Consider the following 17,792-nt stretch of genomic DNA (forward strand, 5'->3'; position numbering starts at 1 on the left):
GGCTCCCCGCCCCGGTGCGGTGCAGGCATCCCCTGCGCGCTGGGTCCAGCAAATCGCAACCGCTCGGGGATCCATGCCGTTAAACCCAGCCCCGCTCTGCTGGGGAAAACGAACTCGCCTCTTGGGCAAAGATAAGAGCACAAGAGGTAGAATGTGTTTTCACGAAGGTGTTATCCAGTTTAAAGCTGTTGGCAACACACCAGCCTGTTATCTAGAAGAAAACACCCACGAAGCATTTCAAGGTTTCTTATTTCACTTTTCCTTTCGAATAATATTTTGTCTTATGCATCACTTATTAAAGGAACGGGGCTCTCCATTCCTATTTGGACATTTGTGGCGGCTAGTAAAATCTGATGAGTTTTTTGCTTGTTATTTTTCAGCAACTTCAGAGCAGTTTTTGGCCTCGTGCATCTTCCCATCCTCCCAGAGGAGTTTTCTTCAAACGAGGGCGGAAAAAAAAGGGAAGCCAGAAACTTCCACAGCAACTTGTCTACCTCTGCCAATGGGACTTGACTCCAGAGCAGCTTGTCTGGCTTTTTCTCCCGGTATCGACTTCACTATAAAGGAATAAAATGACATTACCTGAACCTGGCAGTGCTCGTTTCCACCTCCCGATGGACTGTGATAAGCAGCTGCCGCATCGCTGATGATTGCCTCCTCTGTATGTCTTGTCTTCACTAGCAATCAAGTCTTCCTTGCCAAGAGCAGTTTTTCAGGATTAGCATATGTGAAATTTCATGTTCTGAACCGATAGCGTGTCCCCTGGTTACGTTGCCGTGTTTTGACTTTACAGCCATTTCATAGCCACAGGAAATGGGAAATAACATGAAATTTTAGAATACAATTTTGTCCTTTCTCACTGCTTAGAATTATGTGCCTATAATCCACTGGAGCATTTTGCTGTGGATGACCTGTATGTACTAGAGCTGATCTCTGCTGTGTGTCTGGCACATTGAATTAGAAATAATTGCAGGCACATTACAGAAGTCACGGAAAACCCATCAGGTACATTTGTACCAAGCTTTATAAAGGCGACTGGCCAGAGCTGACTCCCGCTCTTGAACTGGGAAGTTCTCCCTCTCCTGGCAAGGGTCACATCTAACCAACGCTGCTCTCTAGGAAAGGAGCAAAAGAGGGAGCCCTCGGAGCCGAGTTCCCTCTCAGAAACGCGTATCTAGTGCAAAAGTGCGTGTTTGGCAATAAGATGTGATAACTTATGCACAGGCCCTGGGATAAGTGAGCTGGTACGAACAAACATAAACTCCTCTGAGAAGAAATTCGATGGAGAGACTTTTTGTTTCACATACAGTCCTGCCGTTGCAAAAAGAAAGTAGCAAAGGTACTCGAAAGTCTCTTAGCACAAAATATTGGAAAGGTTTGCGCTGGTTCCAGGCTGCAGAACTGCATATTTTAGGTGTTTCAGCATAAATATATGGGGTGCTGTGCATGGCTCCTTTTAGTTAATGTTTGCAAACTCCGTTCCATGATAATACAGCGTTTGGATCACGAGGTCATGTAGTTCCTCACCACTCACTGGGGATGTTTTTACGGGATGTGTCTATGTTAGTCTTCGCTCTGGGAGGGCTGATCCCGCGTATCCAAAAAAGTCATTTTCAGCTCCTAACTCAAGCATGAGCACCCCGGGTAACCCCACGCAGCTCCTCTGACCATCTCTCCCTTTCCTCTGCCTGCAAGATGGCAGTTGTATTTCACTGCCTCCCAGGAAAGCTGTGAGAATAAAAGCTCAAGTGCTAGTTCAGGGAGATTTAATTAAGTACTTTGGCAGATAGACAGTCTGTTCCCAGCACTTTTCTTTCACATTTTTCCCCACAAAGAGGTTTTTTTTTTTTTCTCTGTGAAGAAAAAAAAAAAAGACGCTGAAACTGTACAGTGTCTGTTTACCTCAGGGCGCTCCATCCCACTGAAAAGAAATCACAGCACTTCAAGGAGGACCTGAAAGTAATTAGCGAGGTTTACTTTGCAACAGCTAAATAAACTTGTGTTCCACGTGCCCCCATTTTGGCTGAGCATCTTTCTATTACACGATTCATTTATCTCTTTGTTTATTGATGCCGCTTCTCCAGGTATAACCTGCTGTTCCGAAGCCCTGGGGAGCAGCCTGGCTCTGGCAGAAGGGCTGCAGGTGCCAGGGGAAGGAACGAGGGCGGCCGCTCGCCCCCAGCCCACCCCAAGCACCGAGAAACCCACCTGTGCTGGAGGCACCGCTGTGGCCCCAGCAGAGCTGGCAGCTGGCGGCACATCTCTGATTCGTAGCGAAGGGAAAACGATGATCCCTCTAAGGAACACGCAGGATTTGTGGGCTGAAATTGGCCCTTGGGCACAATTCGGAGCTTTATGTGTTGTAATTCTCGGAAATGTGAAGGCAAAACCCAAGTGGGGGGGCAGATGCAACTGAAGATGAAAGGAGCGCTTCGCCGCTGCTGGGAGCTCAGCCTGAGCGCGTTCGGGGTGCGAGCGAGGACGTGACGCCTGGCTCCGCTCGGCTCATTGTTCGCAGAAGCAGAACCCCGTCTCAAGTCAAGATAATTGGCTGGAATAGGTTTGTCTTTCCCTCCCAGCTTGTTCCGTATAACGTGTTCTCTTAATAGTGGACTCTTCCCCATTGTGGTTGGGAGACTAGAACATCTCTCGTCTCCCTAGAACATCTAGGCTGAGGGACTTGGGTCTTTTTAGTCTAGAAAAGAGACGACTGAAGGGGGGATCTTATCAACGCTTATAAATACTGAAAGGGTGGGTGTCAGGAGGATGGGGCCAGGCTCTTTTCAGTGGTGCCCAGTGACAGGACAAGAGGTAACGGGCACAAACTTGACCATAGGAAGTTCCATCTCCACATGAGGAGGAACTTCTTTCCTTTGAGGGTGGCAAGCCCTGGCCCAGGCTGCCCAGAGAGGTGGTGGAGTCTCCGTCTCTGGAGACATTCCAAACCCACCTGGAGGCGTTCCTGTGCCACCTGCTCTGGGTGACCCTGCTCTGGCAGGGGGTGGGACTGGGTGATCTCCAGAGGTCCCCTCCAACCCCTGCCATTCTGTGATTCTGTGATGTAAAACCTCTGAAGGAATTGGCAATTTCACAGGCTTTTAAAGGTAGCACAAAGAAATTCATCCAACCCCCCTGTCAGCCGGGAAGGAAGTTTTGCAGCAGATTTGCAGTGACTCAGGGCGAGTTCTTGGATAAGGGTGTTCTGCAATACGTCCCCACCTTGGAGCGTCTTCTCTCCCGGTGGTCTGCTGGGTCTCCCGGTGGGAGTAAACAGGCATAAGGATTTCAGAAAAGGAATTTGTGTGCTCACATGCTGAGCTAGGATTTGGCTTCTCCTGTTCAGGAATCCCATAGTTGGAAGAGCAGGTTACTGGAAGAGATGCAGGACTTTACCTCCCACTGTGTCACCCAGAAGTGGAGGCCCAAGCAGCTCAACCGTCTTAAATAATTTTCCCCAATTTTGCAGACATCCAGACCTTGAGTCGTAGGCCAACACCCATGGACACCCTGTGTGTTAACTTGTGTTGCCGTGCCCAGGTCACACTGGAGGCAGCAGAGTGACCCTAAGCACAGGACCAGGAAAAGGGAAGCGGGAGGACAGAACGTAGCCATTTACTTCAGCGTATTTAAGGGAGAACTAGTAAAAACAGTAACTAGAACTAGTAGAAACAGTAACTAAACCACACCTTTCACTGTGGGAGCGGGGGCTGAAAGAATCTGAAAGAAAGAAGTAGTACTGTAAGGCTGTCCTACCAAAAGCCACTCTTCTTTACTGCAGATTGCTGAGATCGGAGAACAGAGTTGTTCACTCTTCGACACTTATTTGACTCTGAGCAGGTCCTTGACGGTGCTGGAGGCAAGGCTGGTTGTGGATAAGGGCACGTTACCACAGGCAACAGCAGCCCTGAAGCTCAATGGTCTCCTCCGTAGGTAGTACCCTCTTCCTTCTTGAGAGTACTTCTCCACCAGGTTTTCTGACATTGCTTTTCAGGCTGCTGTTCTCCGGAGCAGCGTTCCTCTGCCTGGAGGGGATGCGGCCCTGTGGGTCAGAGCCCATCTTCTCCATGGCCCCCAGCTCCAGACTGCCTGTCTGTAGTCCTGAAAGCCAGAGACATTGCCAGCAGCTCCAGTGGCTGAGGCTAAATGCTGGAAGAGCTTTAGTTCGGTGTCCACATCATTAAACACGGCATTAATTGGATGCTGAGACAGATCGGCAGACGCCAGGTAGGATGTGCAATCATTTGCAGGTCACACCTGGAGGGTTCCTGCCTGGGTCTGAATTCGATCACTTTGACAAGAGATACGGGGTGCTGTGCTTAGCAGAGGGGGCTCCCATTTCTGGGCTGCACCGAATCATTTAAGCATTCACAATGTGAAGATCAAACTGCAGTTTTTCTAGACTCCCTAAATAAACCTCATCTGCACCAAACACACCCATGAATTTTATTGCCATCATGCAGATACAGAAGGAATTAGTTGCCAGGGAATGCTTCTAATTTAAATGTTAGCAGCTGTTATTATTTCAGAGTGGCAAATTTTATGATTTTGCCTAAAAGTCTGCTCTCGGTAAATTAAAACGTTTTGTAAAAGCTGGATTATATCTGCAATGCCTCCCACATATCGAGAGGGGAGGGCAAGAGAAAGCCTACGGTGAATAACGTTAGATGAAGGAGCTCACAGATAAAACTGGTCTCGCCCAGTGCTGTGGGCTGAGCAGGTCTTTTCCTCTCCAGAAGCCAAACCTTGGTGTACCTGCAGAGGAAAGAGTTCCCCAAAGCACTCGGTGTCCTTATGCCCTGGAACGGGCTCTGAACACCTTTTGAAGTAAATGCGTTGCTTCCACCCGTGGTGGCAACCGCAGCAGTGCCAGCGGGGCCATTTGGGCCAGCGCAGGCGAGGCATGGGGCTGGCTCTCGGCCGGCTGCCATCCCTCCCATCCCTCCTCGCACCGGGCCCTACGTCAGGACATGCCAAAACTCGCCTGCCTTTCCCTGTCTTCAGACAGTCTACTGCCGGCTTTACTATTGCCATGACATTAAGCTGTTCGCGCAGTAAAACAGCCCCTAAGTTAAAGACATTTTGTGCTTTTGAATTGTTAGCATCTGTCTGGATTGCAGAGCCGCTTTATTTAATTCATTACGGGGGTATTCGCTCCATTATCGCTAAACGTGGTTGATTTATTAAGTCTTGTTATCAAGTCCATGAAACGTCCTGCAAGATTTCTGTGCCTGCCCATCCCACGTTTTCTGAGTCACAAACGCAGGGCCAGTCATTGCAAACGAAGGGGAATACAGCGTCCTCAGTGCGTTAAAGCAAACATAAAAAAAAGAGAAATGGTTTTTGCGGTTTTCAAGGACTGTCCAAACTCTTATTTATAACACACCTTTCGAGTGAAAGAAAAAAATCTAGGGGTTGAGATATAGCTCTCCCTGTTTTCTGTTATTTATCAAGCCTGTATTTGAAACAGAAAAGTGTGAACTAGTAGCTTCTCCCAGGAACAGGAATCTTTCAAAAAGCTGCCTGATGTAACAGGCACATTGAATGAATTTTTCCTCATTTAGACTTGGGAAATTTAGCTGTTGAACTTTCTGCCTCTGGACAAGGCTCAAGCACTGAAACTTCCCGTCTACTCCAGCTGCTTTCAACCCTGAATGGCAAAGCAGAGACATTTTCTTTTTCAAGCCAGAAATCTCAGTTTTTGCACCAGCAGACCCTTTTTTTAGGTTTTGCTCGGCATGGTCCCCTGCGGACCCTGGCCTGGGAGGATGGAGGATGCTCTTGGAGGCACGGCCGGTTTCTCTCCGGGTTGCTCTCTGGATCTCCTTTGTGTGTTGCGCAGCAGAAATGGCTCAAAAGTGGGAGACGCGCTTTTCCTTGGGCTCCCACGACTTTTCCCCGCCAGCGTGGGAGGCCCGTGCTCGGCACCAGCAACGGAGCTTGGAGAAGGACAGACAGAGACACAGACAAGAAGCCGAAAAATGCACCTTCGGAGCGTGATGGGAACTTTTGCATTAGGAAAATGTTTAATGTAATGGCTTTGTATTCTTGGTATTTCTCTGTGCCCTCTTATGATGTCTTTACCTACCTCATAAATATGAAATACAATAATCTGCGGGGACCTGTAGGGACAATTTTATTCATCTTTGCAAGCTCAATATTCCAGTAATGAAACATTTTCTTTACATCTTCATGGGAGCAGACAGGGACAAGCATTTTAATACGTGTACCTACTAAGACTGGGGTAACAGCTTGGGGACAAAGACTCCATTACTATTATGATCTGGCTCATCGCTAAGTACTGTCCAGTAATGAAGATGAATCATGTCTTTAGAAGCCATTTCTTTAAAATTAGTTTAGATTAAGGTGCAGGAGTGAGCAGCCTTGACCCTGGACACTTTTACATACTGTACAATGAAACTGACTGCTGAATTATCTGCCTTATCTTCTTCAGACAGGGAAAAAGTCCCTGCAGGCAAGTACTGGGAAGATACCGTGAACCCACGACGCCCAGTGACTCAGTCCTAACAGCCGAGCAAAGGCAATGCGGTCCGTGCTTTTGTCCGAAAGACCGTGCTGTCCCTTGTTACTGGTCGTGAGAGACTTCTCTGAGCGAGAAAGGTGAAGATCAAGCAAAACACCATCTGAAAATAAGCCGTAGCAATGACCTGTGAAAATGTTTATAATCTGGTGTTCCAATGTTGCCAAGCGCGATGAAATCCCTAGGTGCTTACACCTCCAGACCCAGGGACTCTCCTAAGAGACTGGTTAGCTGCACTGGTGAGGTGTGAGTTTATATTTAAAAAATGCACCTTTCGACTCCCAGGCAGATTACAAAATCAGGGACAGGAATCGAGTCAGATCACGTACGCTGACAACATGAGTCATGTGACTAGTGTCTGGTGATAGTGTTGGAAAATTTTAATTGAGAAGTTCAGACCTTTTCTTATTTTGCCTGTCAGACTCCAATCAAATGTATATATTTTATTTTTGTTAAAGCGCATGCTTTGGTTCTTTGGTATTTAGATTTGCTAGACTACTGAACAAACAAGGATATGAATTTTTATGGTACAGCTCTGATTTCTTTCATAGAATCATAAAATGGGTAGAGATCATCTACATCCAGCTCCCTGCCCTGGGCAGGGACACCTCCCACCAGACCAGGTCGCTCCAAGCCCCGTCCAACCTGGCCTTGAACCCCTCCAGGGATGGGGCAGCCACAGCTTCTCTGGGCAACCTGGGCCAGGGGCTCTCCATCCTCGGAGTAAGAGGTCCTTTGGCCCTCGTCAACACTTAGTCTACACTAGATCTGTTCAGAAAATGGATCTTCACCTCAAGTGAAATTTCAGCAATTTATTTCTTTTTTTGTCACAGAAAAAGCACCAAAAATGAAGACGCTAAATGATGTCATGAAAATGAAAAGTCCCAAAAATGTTTGACTCAAGGAATGTCAAAGTGAGAAAGCCAAAAATCTTCCATAGAAGAAAAGGTTGACGCTGCGCAATTCACATGAACGTGTTTGAAAAAGTACAATTCTCCCTTGCTTTCTCTGTTTGACTTAGAGGAGCCAGCACAAACGTTGTTATGATGCATGACGAGCACTGAAGTCTGCTAGAAGCAGCTCAGAATGTTTGTAAGTGGATAATAACCGCAGCAAAACAGCAGGTGATTGCTTAAGTGTTTGAACCTTTGACAGAATAAATCAGTTCTGCGAAGAATACTGTAGTATGAGAACAGCAAACCTTGGGCACGCGGGGCATTTCGCAACGATGGGGTTTAGGCGTGTGCGTCTAAATGCTGTTCTGCCAAGTCGTTCTTCTAATGTATGACAAAGGAACGAAAGGGAACGCCGGGAAATGAGCAAGTAACCACACAGCGAAGGAGCTGGAGGATGAAGCCCTGCGTGTTTTCGCAGCCTCTGTGATGCAGCTGTGGTGACGCCCGTGGGTGCTTGCCCACCCCGGAGCCGCTCAGCACAGGATCCCGGCTGCGCCAGGGCCACCGCCTGTGTCAGAAAGGGCATGTGTGTGCATAGATACACACATATACGCATGGCGGCATTCACCGCCAAGCCCTCAGCAGTGATGTCTGACAGCCTGCATCTCCAGAAGCCAAGTACAGGAAAATGGTTGCCATTTCTCCTTTGGTCGCAAGAGCCTTGATCTCATGTGTTTCAGAGCCCTCCACCTTTACGGCTGTAAGTGATTTATTTGTGATTTACCACCCTCCACATAAAATCCTGACCGAGTTGATTAGGATCCTTACACAACAGAAACTATGAAGGAAAAGATTTCAGGAAGAAGTTCTTTGCTGTGAGGGCGGTGAGCCCCTGGCCCAGGTTGCCCAGAGAAGCTGTGGCTGCCCCATCCCTGGAGGGGTTCAAGGCCAGGTTGGACGGGGCTTGGAGCAGCCTGGTCTGGTGGGAGGTGTCCCTGCCCAGGGCAGGGAGTGGCACTGGGTGGTCTTTAAGGTCCCTTCCAACCCTGACCGTTCTGTGATTCGGTGATTCTGTGAAACGTCCCACTTGCCAGTTCGTGCCCTGACCCAGCCACGTGCCTGGCTCAGCCCCTGGGAGCGTGCGGGCCAGGAGAAAACAGGGGCCTGGGGATGCTGAGGAAGAGCAGAGAAGCCTGGTGACATCTCTGAAGACACATATGACAAAACCACTTATGGCAAAAGACATTCTGTGTTGCCAAACGAACGCTGGGATGGGATGCCGAGCCTGTCAAAAACGAGAAGTAGTTGACTTTTGTCTCCCATCCCGTTTGCAAACCTGCCTGTTCCCCGTGTATCCCCTCCTGCCTGCCCAGCAGCCAGATGCCCCCCACCCCAGGACGCGGGGTCCCACTGCAGGGAGGCAGCACAGAAGGCTCTTCCCATCTGAATTTCTGAGCCTGGAGCCTGAGCTGCTCTGCGAAGGACTGTGTCTGCAATGGAAGGGAAGGAGAAGAGACAGGATTTCCACCCATGTTGCTGCTCTTTGCTCCTGCTCTCCCCCGTCCTGGCTCAGTGCACAGAGGACCAAGCTGCGGCAGGAGTCTCCCTGGACACCCAGCAGCACCCTGAAACTTCCACTCTCATTTTCAGGTTGTATTTCACTTTTTCACTCTGTCCTCCGTGCCACGGGAGAGCGAGAAGGGGGCAGTGCCAGGCACAAAGCTGAGAGCTCTTTGGAGGCAGAAATCCTCGGATGTTCTCTATCTGCTAAAACTCTGTAACAGAGAGAAAGAAAGATGCTGCAAATTAGTAAAGATGCTTCACCCCACGAGCTGTTGTGCTGGGTACCCAGAAAGGAGGAGGAGGAGGAGGAGGGAGGAGAGAGGGAAAATCAGAGCACATCCACTCTCTCTGCGTTTTGCTGCTCTGCACATGTCAGACTCTCCCATCGTCGATGTGTGGGGTTGCAATACACCTCAGGAGAAAACTAGGAAGAGATACACTATTGGCTATTTCATATGCGGTGTGTCATCTGGCAGGCTGTATATATCACAGGGAAAGCAGGGACCACTCAGCCTCCGAGCAAAGCAGCTTCAGTGGATGGCTCAGAGGGATACTTTGAGGATGGAAAGAAAAGGGAAAGGCAGCTCTTGCTTTTCTGATTCGGGCAAGCTCTGAAAACTCTTGGGAAACGGCGACCTGACAGACGAAGGACTATGTGGAAAACCAATACAGCAGATTTCCAAGGAGAAGTTGCGGGGGAGAAGCAGAACAGTGCCCGAAAGGAAATATTCACTAGGATTTCTTTCTAGGTGCGGAGAGAAAGCGTGTGGGGATCTCTGATATTTCTGCATCCGAATCAGCTTCTGTACGTAGGACATATGGGACTGAAAAGGGAAGAGCAGCTGGAGCACCCCTGGAGCCAAGCTCACAGGTAATCAGCGCAGGAAGAGGGACCCATTTATCAACTCTTTTACGCAGTTTGCAGCCCAAGGGCAGAATTTTAAAATGCAAGGGTGCGTGTTCCCTCCTGCGGCCACAGCCTTCAGCAGCTGAGCTGGCAGAAAGGAGGGCAGAGAAGAGTGTGCAGCCCGCCCGGGGACACGGGCAGCGAGAGAGCCATGAGCAGGCACACGTGGTTCCCTTTGCGGTACATCTCCAAGCCCTTCTGGAGAGCGGAGAATCACAACACCACCAACTTCTTCTCCGCACTGTACGGCTTCCCCAACCAATCCTTCTTCCACAGTGATTTGGACCTGGAGGACCTGGGGGACTTCGACAGCGGAACCAAGTACGAGGGCGAGTCGCAGAGCCGCACGGTGAAGGCGCTGCTGATAGTAGCCTACTCCGTCATCATCTGCATCTCCCTCTTCGGCAACATCCTGGTGTGCCACGTGGTGATCAAGAACAAAAGGATGCACTCTGCCACCAGCCTCTTCATCGTCAACCTGGCCGTTGCCGACGTGATGATCACCATTTTGAACACCCCCTTCACGCTGGTGAGCACCCGGCTCGTCCGCGTTTTGCTGGGGTCCGTGTGTGCCTGCCGGCTGTGTGCACGTGTGCTGAATGGGCCAGTAACGGGCTGATAGGCAGAGATTCTTCTCGGTGTGTCTTCCCCCCTTCCTTTTGCCTGCCCGACAAGCTGCGGTCGTGCCCCCCACCCTGTCCCCGACACCCCCTCGCACGCAGGCAGGGCTCGCTCGTGCCCCCACCTCGCAATCCTGTCGGGAGGCGTCGCTCCTCCCCAGCTTTCCTCCCTCTTCCAGCACGGTGGCAAGGCACGGATGTGGAAGCCCCATGCGCCTTTTGATGGGGAAGGAAGCGGGGGACAAGTTTGACACTAGAAAGTCCAATTAACTGCCAGCTTCCTACGGAAAGGATGCAAACGAGCTCAGTCCTTGTGAAGGCGATGGCAGGGGAAACTGCCGGGTCTGTGCTTGGCACGTGTCTTACTCAGGCTCCACAAACCGTGCTTCTCGGGGCTGATTGTCCTTTGTTTCTTTTCGGTTACCAACTAATATAAGACATGCCAAAAATATTAAAGGAATGAGGTGGGAAGACTTAAACGGACTCATTTCTTCCCCCCCAGTCACAATCTATAAACGACGTGTAAGCAGAACTCTGTATACCTGAATTTGACGCAGCCCTCTGCTTCCAAAGCGTCCCAAATACTCCTGCTTCGGTCCTTGCCCAGAGCTGACCATAGCGTTCTTCCGCCTTCCAAAAGCAATAGCTGAATTATCGGTTTGAATTTGCCTCTTCTTAAATGGGTCCTGTTTCTTTGGTGGGATTTCTCTGCCTTGCTCTGAAGGGATTCGCGTCCCGTAAGCTGTTCAGGGAAAGGATAGTGCCCCCTTGTGTGTTTGCACAACAGTCGCACCTTAGGCACGAGTAATTAAATAACTGTAATCTCTCTTAGGAAAGAGCTTTCATCAACTTCAAAGAAAACAGCACTTTGCTACACATTCAGTAACAGAGTCGTTACTCCCAGAGTTGTCTCTATAGGGAAATTACTTAGATTAATTGAAAAGAGAGTAGCTAGCCTTGACTAATTTTCTGTGGGGACAGATGCTTTGTAATAAATGTGCTTTATTTCAAATTAGCTTAATCTGCTTCCAGAATGAGTTGCGTTAATTTGGAATAAATATTGCGCAGCCATAAATGACAAGGGAATGAGACAACAACCGTTATTTGGAATAGTCTCCTCTGCAGAAAAGCCTCAATAAGCAAAACCTCTCTGGGAACCGGTAAGAAATGCCATGCTGCCCTTGCTGCTGCGTTCTCCGGGGGGTGTTTAAGTGTTCCCTCCCTCCGCCCCTTCCAAGAGCAGCTGGATTTCATGCCCAGGTGGAGATGGCTCCCGCACCTGCAGAGGTCAGATCAATGAGGAAGGCGACGCAGGTTCTGAAGTGCGAGTTGCTTTTGCAACGGGAGGGTAAAATTTTCCTCTCTCTTTGTGTTAACTTCATTGACACCTCTGAAATTGCTGCTTGACGTATCTCACACAACGGGGCGAGAGGAGAGCTGGGCTTAGAAACCAGCGTGTGAGCAAGACCCTGCCACCCAACCTCCGTGTTCCTGAGGGCGGGTGGTAGCCGCAGACCCCAGGAAGAGTGTGGACACGGGGCAGGGATGCTCCACAGACAGCCGGTCCCTAACTCACAGGTGTTACCTCCCTATTTCGGTGCCCTCGATGATTTTTTCTTCCATGAGTTTATCTCGCTAAAGTTTCGAACCCGCACAACTTTCAGCATCCACAAATTCAAGCGTTTTACCAATGACAGACATGTGGCTGTTTTTAAGGAGCCAAGCTACTGTTTTTCCCTGCAGAGTTGAGCTAAGATTTCTTCACGTTTTCCAGAAGGGACATGTTACATGTACACCTGCACGTGCAAACACACGTACGCAGGGCACTACTCAGGCAGATTTGTTTGCTCAGTGTAATAAATCTCACCTCTGTTTCAAAGCCTCTTGCAGTTTGCTGTTTTCCCCAGAAAAACTGAGTATAATGCATCTACAAAGCATGAGGAGACTATATTAAAGCATTTCTTCCTTACCATACTCCAGGGAAGCCTATTTGCTGCTTTTCAGATAATGCGCACTGTTTTAATCCCATTTTGTCCGTTCTCCAGGTGCGGTTTGTAAGCAGTACCTGGGTTTTTGGAAAGCTGATGTGTCACATAAGCCGGTTTGTTCAGTACTGCTCCGTGCATGTGTCTGTGCTCACCCTTGCTGCCATCGCTCTGGATCGGCGTCAGGTATGCGATATATTCACCACCCCTATGTTTGCCAGAAAATATGGTGCTAAATACACAGGTTTTTTTCCCCTTCAAATCCCAGAACCTGGAATCCCGCATTGTCTTTAGAGTCAAGGGACGGAGGGGAGGATTCTAGCGTTCGTGGTGGTGGACAAAAACACCCACTTTTTTTAGGGTGAGACAGATCCAACCCAGGAAGGGGCTGCCCACAGAGGCTGTGGAGTCTCTGTCCTGGGAGATATTCAAATCCCAACCAGAAACAGTCCTGGCAGCCTGCTCTAGCGGGTCCTGCTTTGCACGGGGAGCTGGACGAGATGATCTCCAGGGGTCCCTGCCCACCGCAGCCACTCTGTGGAGTGCAGCCCTGAAAGCAGGGTGGGAATATATCCTGAAGTTCAAACACCAGCAAGCCAATACATTATCTCAGCATTTATTTATGAAGAGTCGTACAGGTTTTAGGCTTGCCACATTACTTTGGGATGCCTAAGACTGGAAATAGTGAGAACTGTGTAACCACATTCAGTTCAAGGTGAGAAATTCTCCTCTCCTCTCCTCTCCTCTCCTCTCCTCTCCTCTCCTCTCCTCTCCTCTCCTCTCCTCTCCTCTCCTCTCCTCTCCTCTCCTCTCCTCTCCTCTCCTCTCCTCTCCTCTCCTCTCCTCTCCTCTCCTCTCCTCTCCTCTCCTCTTCCCTCTCCTCTCCTCCCGATACTTTTTTGGTGAATACCAACCAGGAGAACCTCACAGGTCCAGCAATGAGGGTCAACAAAAGGGTTTCCTTGAAGTATAATGCAGTTTGTGATTTTTGCTAAAGCTGAGGAATGCTGTGCACTGGGAGAGCAGATCCTGCAAGGTGTGCTCTCAGGCCGACTGTCTATTTTTCTTGCAGTGCTGGAGTCACAAAAATAGTTGTTACTGAAAAGCAATTTCACATGATAAATGACATGGCTAGATGAAGTTCAAAACAACAATGGATTCCATTCTGATTGTCTGGGATGTGCTCCATCTGGTGTCAGAGAATTACAGGGACTGACAGAGTGTACATCATCCATTTCTGTCTTTTTTACCACAAAAAGTCTGGTAGCCTGCCCGTTCTATGTGCAACATTACAGCTCCTGAAAGCAAAGCGTTTGGATAATGATTCATTTTAATCAGTAGATTCTGGGTTGATAGCAAAGCATGGCTCAGTATCAAGAAGCGTTTGTTTAACTAAGGGCAAACACAATACCTGCCATTAAATTCAGTGGAGTGGGTTCCTCAGAACTGTAATTAGCTAGTATGGCCCAAGGAGATAAAAATAGAAGTAAGGAGATGTCACTGAGCAAGGAGAAATCAACACTTGCCTCTAAAAATATTGCTGGTCCTGAGAGGTACCGGAGCAGACAGATGCTCCAGGGGAGTTGTAGGAGCTCGATTAACTAGATATTTATAATGAGACTAGAAAAGACATGCGTAAAATACCAAAGGCTTCATCAGCCAAAAGATCATCTGGATGACATGATAGGTCTATTTTTAACCATTGTTTCATTGCCTAATATAATCATCCATAGTGCATGTAGCTCAACAGATATCTAACCATCGTGATCTCTGAAGCCAAGCTGATGGGTGACACCAAGCGTGTTTCTCTGCTCAGGGCACTGGGCCAGCAGTAACACTTAATACTTGCACATCTCTTTGCATTTTCCACCCCTTATACCCTCCGAAGTCCTGTAAAATGAGTCTCTCCTTTCTGCCGTTTAACACTGGGGGGATGCAGAGCTGCTGCAGCGCCTGGAACTGCAACGTGAGGCTGAAAGAGTGACCAAGAGGTTGTCAGATACAGTAGCCCTCCGTAGCAGCAAACCCACCTGGACTACACCATGCTGTAGCCAGACCCGCACGGGGCAAACTGTGACTATAAAAGGGACCAGCCTTCAAGTCTGTTAGTGCTATCTTGGCCAAAGGTTACGTTCAACCGTGGTCCCCGAGCATCTCGTCTCTCTGTCTTGTCAGTCCACCAAAGGCCAAATGTTGTGAGCCCCGTGGCTGCCATCTGTATTGGAGCCCTTGTCCGTAGTAACGAGGAGATTTTTTGCACTATAGTACAAGCCCGAATATCCTCTTGGCTTTCAACTTGTGCCACCCTTAATGACCATGTTGAGCATTCCTTGCTGTCCTGGAAAGCACACATGCTGTTTGCCTCTCCCAGTGATCGGCGTGAAATGCTTGCTCCTGGCCATGGATAAAGCGAAGGTGCATTCTTTTCTTTCTAAAGCTTGCAGCTTGTTTTTATCAATTGAAGGCACTGTAAGTCCTCAGGATTGGTTGTTCTCCGCAGGTTATCATGCACCCTCTCAAGCCGCGCATGTCCATGGCGAAAGGAGGGATTTGCATCATTATCATCTGGGTTATGGCCAGCTGCTTCTCGCTGCCTCATGCCATTTATCAGACTTTGACAAGATTTTATATTGGGTAAGACATTTACATGGTGCTCTTTTTTTTTTTTTTTATATGACATATGCAACTTAATCAAAGCCCCACAGATCCTAAGGCACACATCTTCCATCTGTGTTATTAAAAAAGAAAGTATGGTGAAACAGAGAAGTCCTCCTTCTCTTTGACTAGGCAGTGTGTTTCCCACAAAAGGACAATGAAAATCAATGGAATTGCTTTCAGGCTTGTTTGTTAGTTGATTTTGGCTCAGAGATTCAGCCCTGTAATTTGAGGCAGCCCTGTAATTTGTAAAAAGAGAGGAGAGGTGAGGTGCACTTTGTCATTACGGATGTCCATATGGATTTGTTTTTTCTTTTCCTGGGGATGTATTTAAAAAATCTTCATTGGGCCCAAAAGTCAAACTTAAAGAAAAATTTTCCATTGAAAGTGGCACTTGCCCATGTTACTGAATGAGTTCTGCTATCTGTACCTTTACTGAAACTTGTAAGAACATCCGAGATGTTTGTTCTCCAGGTGTTGTGTGCATCTGGTAGTGGAACTGACGGTTCTTTCTCTCTCTGATCTTCAGGAACAGAACAATACGAATGGTCTGCCTCCCCAGCTTCCCTCCTCCTGCTGATCTTTTCTGGAAGTATTTGGACTTGACCACTTTTGTTCTCTTGTACGTCCTGCCCTTGCTTGTGATCTCCATCACATATACCATGGTGGCCAAGAAGCTCTGGCTCAGAAATGCCATCGGGGACCTCACCATGGAGCAATACTATGCCCATCAACGGAAAAAGAAGATGACCCTGAAGATGCTGATGGTGGTGGTGATTGTGTTTGCAGTATGTTGGTTCCCCCTGAACTGCTACGTGGTGTTGATCTCCTGTAGGGCCATCCACAGTAGCAACGCTCTGTACTTTGCTTTTCACTGGTTTGCCATGAGCAGCACTTGCTACAACCCCTTCATTTACTGTTGGCTGAATGAGAGCTTCAGATCGGAGCTGAAGTCCTTGCTGTGCGTGTGCCGGCGAAGGAGCGCAGCCCAGAGTCATGCTCTGCAGTCCATCTCCCCGCCTTTCAGGCATGCCTGGGTTGAGAACTGCCATTATAAAAGAGGCAGCACCTGCCAGAAGACAAGGGCATCCTCCCAGAGGAACTCCGCAAAGACAGACATATCCAGTGTTCAGCCAATTGTGGCAGAAAGCTAAACCCTTCATCTGATGGCCAGGCAACATCGGGTTGTAATTGCAGAAACACGGGAAAAACTGAGTTGGAAAGGACTGCTGGAGACCATCTACTCCAGCCTTCCACCCAAAGCAAGCTAACATCAACGTTCAACTGGGTTATCCAGGACCTTGTCCAGTCAGGCTTTCAAAAATCTCCGGGGATGGACTGCCCACATGCGGGCTCCAGAATGAGGGGTGTCGAGTAAATTTTTCATCAGAGTAGTCAGCAAAAATGGAGAGAACTCTTTAACAGCGCACAATATCTGTCATAGCCTAAGCAAATAAGGGGAAAATTAGTAAAAATTCCTGAAAGGAAAATGCGTTCTGTTTTACCTCAAACTGGGACACCTACACTGATTACACCCACTCTGTTTCAAGGTAGATGGCTGTTTATGCATATAGAAACACTGTATTGATTCCTTCTTTTTATTTATTTGTAATTTATTCAAGATGAATAACACTTGGAGCCGTTCCCAAATGTACACCCAGCACACCTCAGCCGCTTGCTCTGCTGTTACAGAGGTGCCCCAGCTCTGCCCGTCCGCCTCCTCGCGTCCCACGGCCAGCGGCCGCGCCTGCCACTGGAGGGGGAAAAGGTCTCAAAAATCACAACGGAAACACAGCTTAGGAGCAGGACAGCAAAAATTCGCTCCATACTTGCAGGCGTTCTTCTTTCAGTGGCTCATTTTGTTCTGTAAGGATTACCAGTAGTCACCTTAAAACATTGCTTGTGGTCAAGAAAGAAATTACGCAAGTGAGCTTATTCTCCCACGCTAGCTAGCTGAGGAACCAACCCTTTCTTCAAACAGATACCACCTGCCATTTTGCTGAGGGCTAAGCTAATGCCCACTCACAAAACCCCACCAGCCACCCAATAAATAGAAATGGTTCCAGAGGATTTTTTTTTTTTTTTTGCACTTTCTACCTTGTTTCTTTTTTGATGCATTTCTGTTATCTACATAGGAGACAGATACTAAATTGGAAGTCAGCTGTTGGCAGTCAAAATCGTTTCATGGGTCTTGTACCAGCGGAGGCACCAGTTTGAGTCTAATAGCGTGACAGTCACGTCCACTGGTCCCAGCAAGTTAAGCTGGAGGGCAGCTCCCCAGGCTGGATGCCTGTCGGGTACATTCGGAGGAGGCCCTCGGGGACTGTAGACTTCAGAGACCAATCTCCCTACTTCACCATCCAAATCAGGGGCGGTCAGTTGGCAGCCCAGCGACAGGAACTGGTCTGGGACCAGTTTCTCTAGCACCGGGGGTGCGGGCTCGCTGGAGGTGAGCGAAGTGGGGGTATCGCCCCACGTGTGAGGGAGAGTGGGCTGCAGACCCCCGTAAGGGCTGTAAGCTCCACACAAATATGCTGCACCAATACGGCTCTTTACCTGTTCCGTGAAGAACTTTGTTGTTAAGGGTAAAAACAAGACGCAAGCACTCAGAGGTGGCAAAGGCTGGGT

General features: G+C 48.7%; 1 protein-coding gene across 2 annotated transcripts; it reads left to right on the forward strand.

The window, feature by feature from the left end:
• The first annotated feature begins 9,467 nt into the window (after positions 1-9,467).
• Positions 9,468-17,222, forward strand: LOC141748400 (G-protein coupled receptor 83-like). 2 transcript variants are annotated; one of them, XM_074600388.1, is made up of 5 exons: positions 9,468-9,868; positions 10,181-10,433; positions 12,570-12,695; positions 15,010-15,143; positions 15,694-17,222. In XM_074600388.1, exons 1-5 carry the CDS (start codon positions 9,816-9,818, stop codon positions 16,316-16,318), a joined length of 1,191 nt encoding a protein of 396 aa, XP_074456489.1. In that variant the 5' UTR covers positions 9,468-9,815; the 3' UTR covers positions 16,319-17,222. The 2 variants fall into 2 exon arrangements, with proteins under 2 accessions (XP_074456489.1, XP_074456488.1); XM_074600387.1 differs by lacking the exon at positions 9,468-9,868 and having other exon boundaries at positions 10,056-10,433.
• The last annotated feature ends 570 nt before the right edge of the window (positions 17,223-17,792 follow it).

Source organism: Larus michahellis, chromosome 9 (assembly GCF_964199755.1).
Source record: "Larus michahellis chromosome 9, bLarMic1.1, whole genome shotgun sequence".
NCBI lineage: Eukaryota > Metazoa > Chordata > Aves > Charadriiformes > Laridae > Larus > Larus michahellis.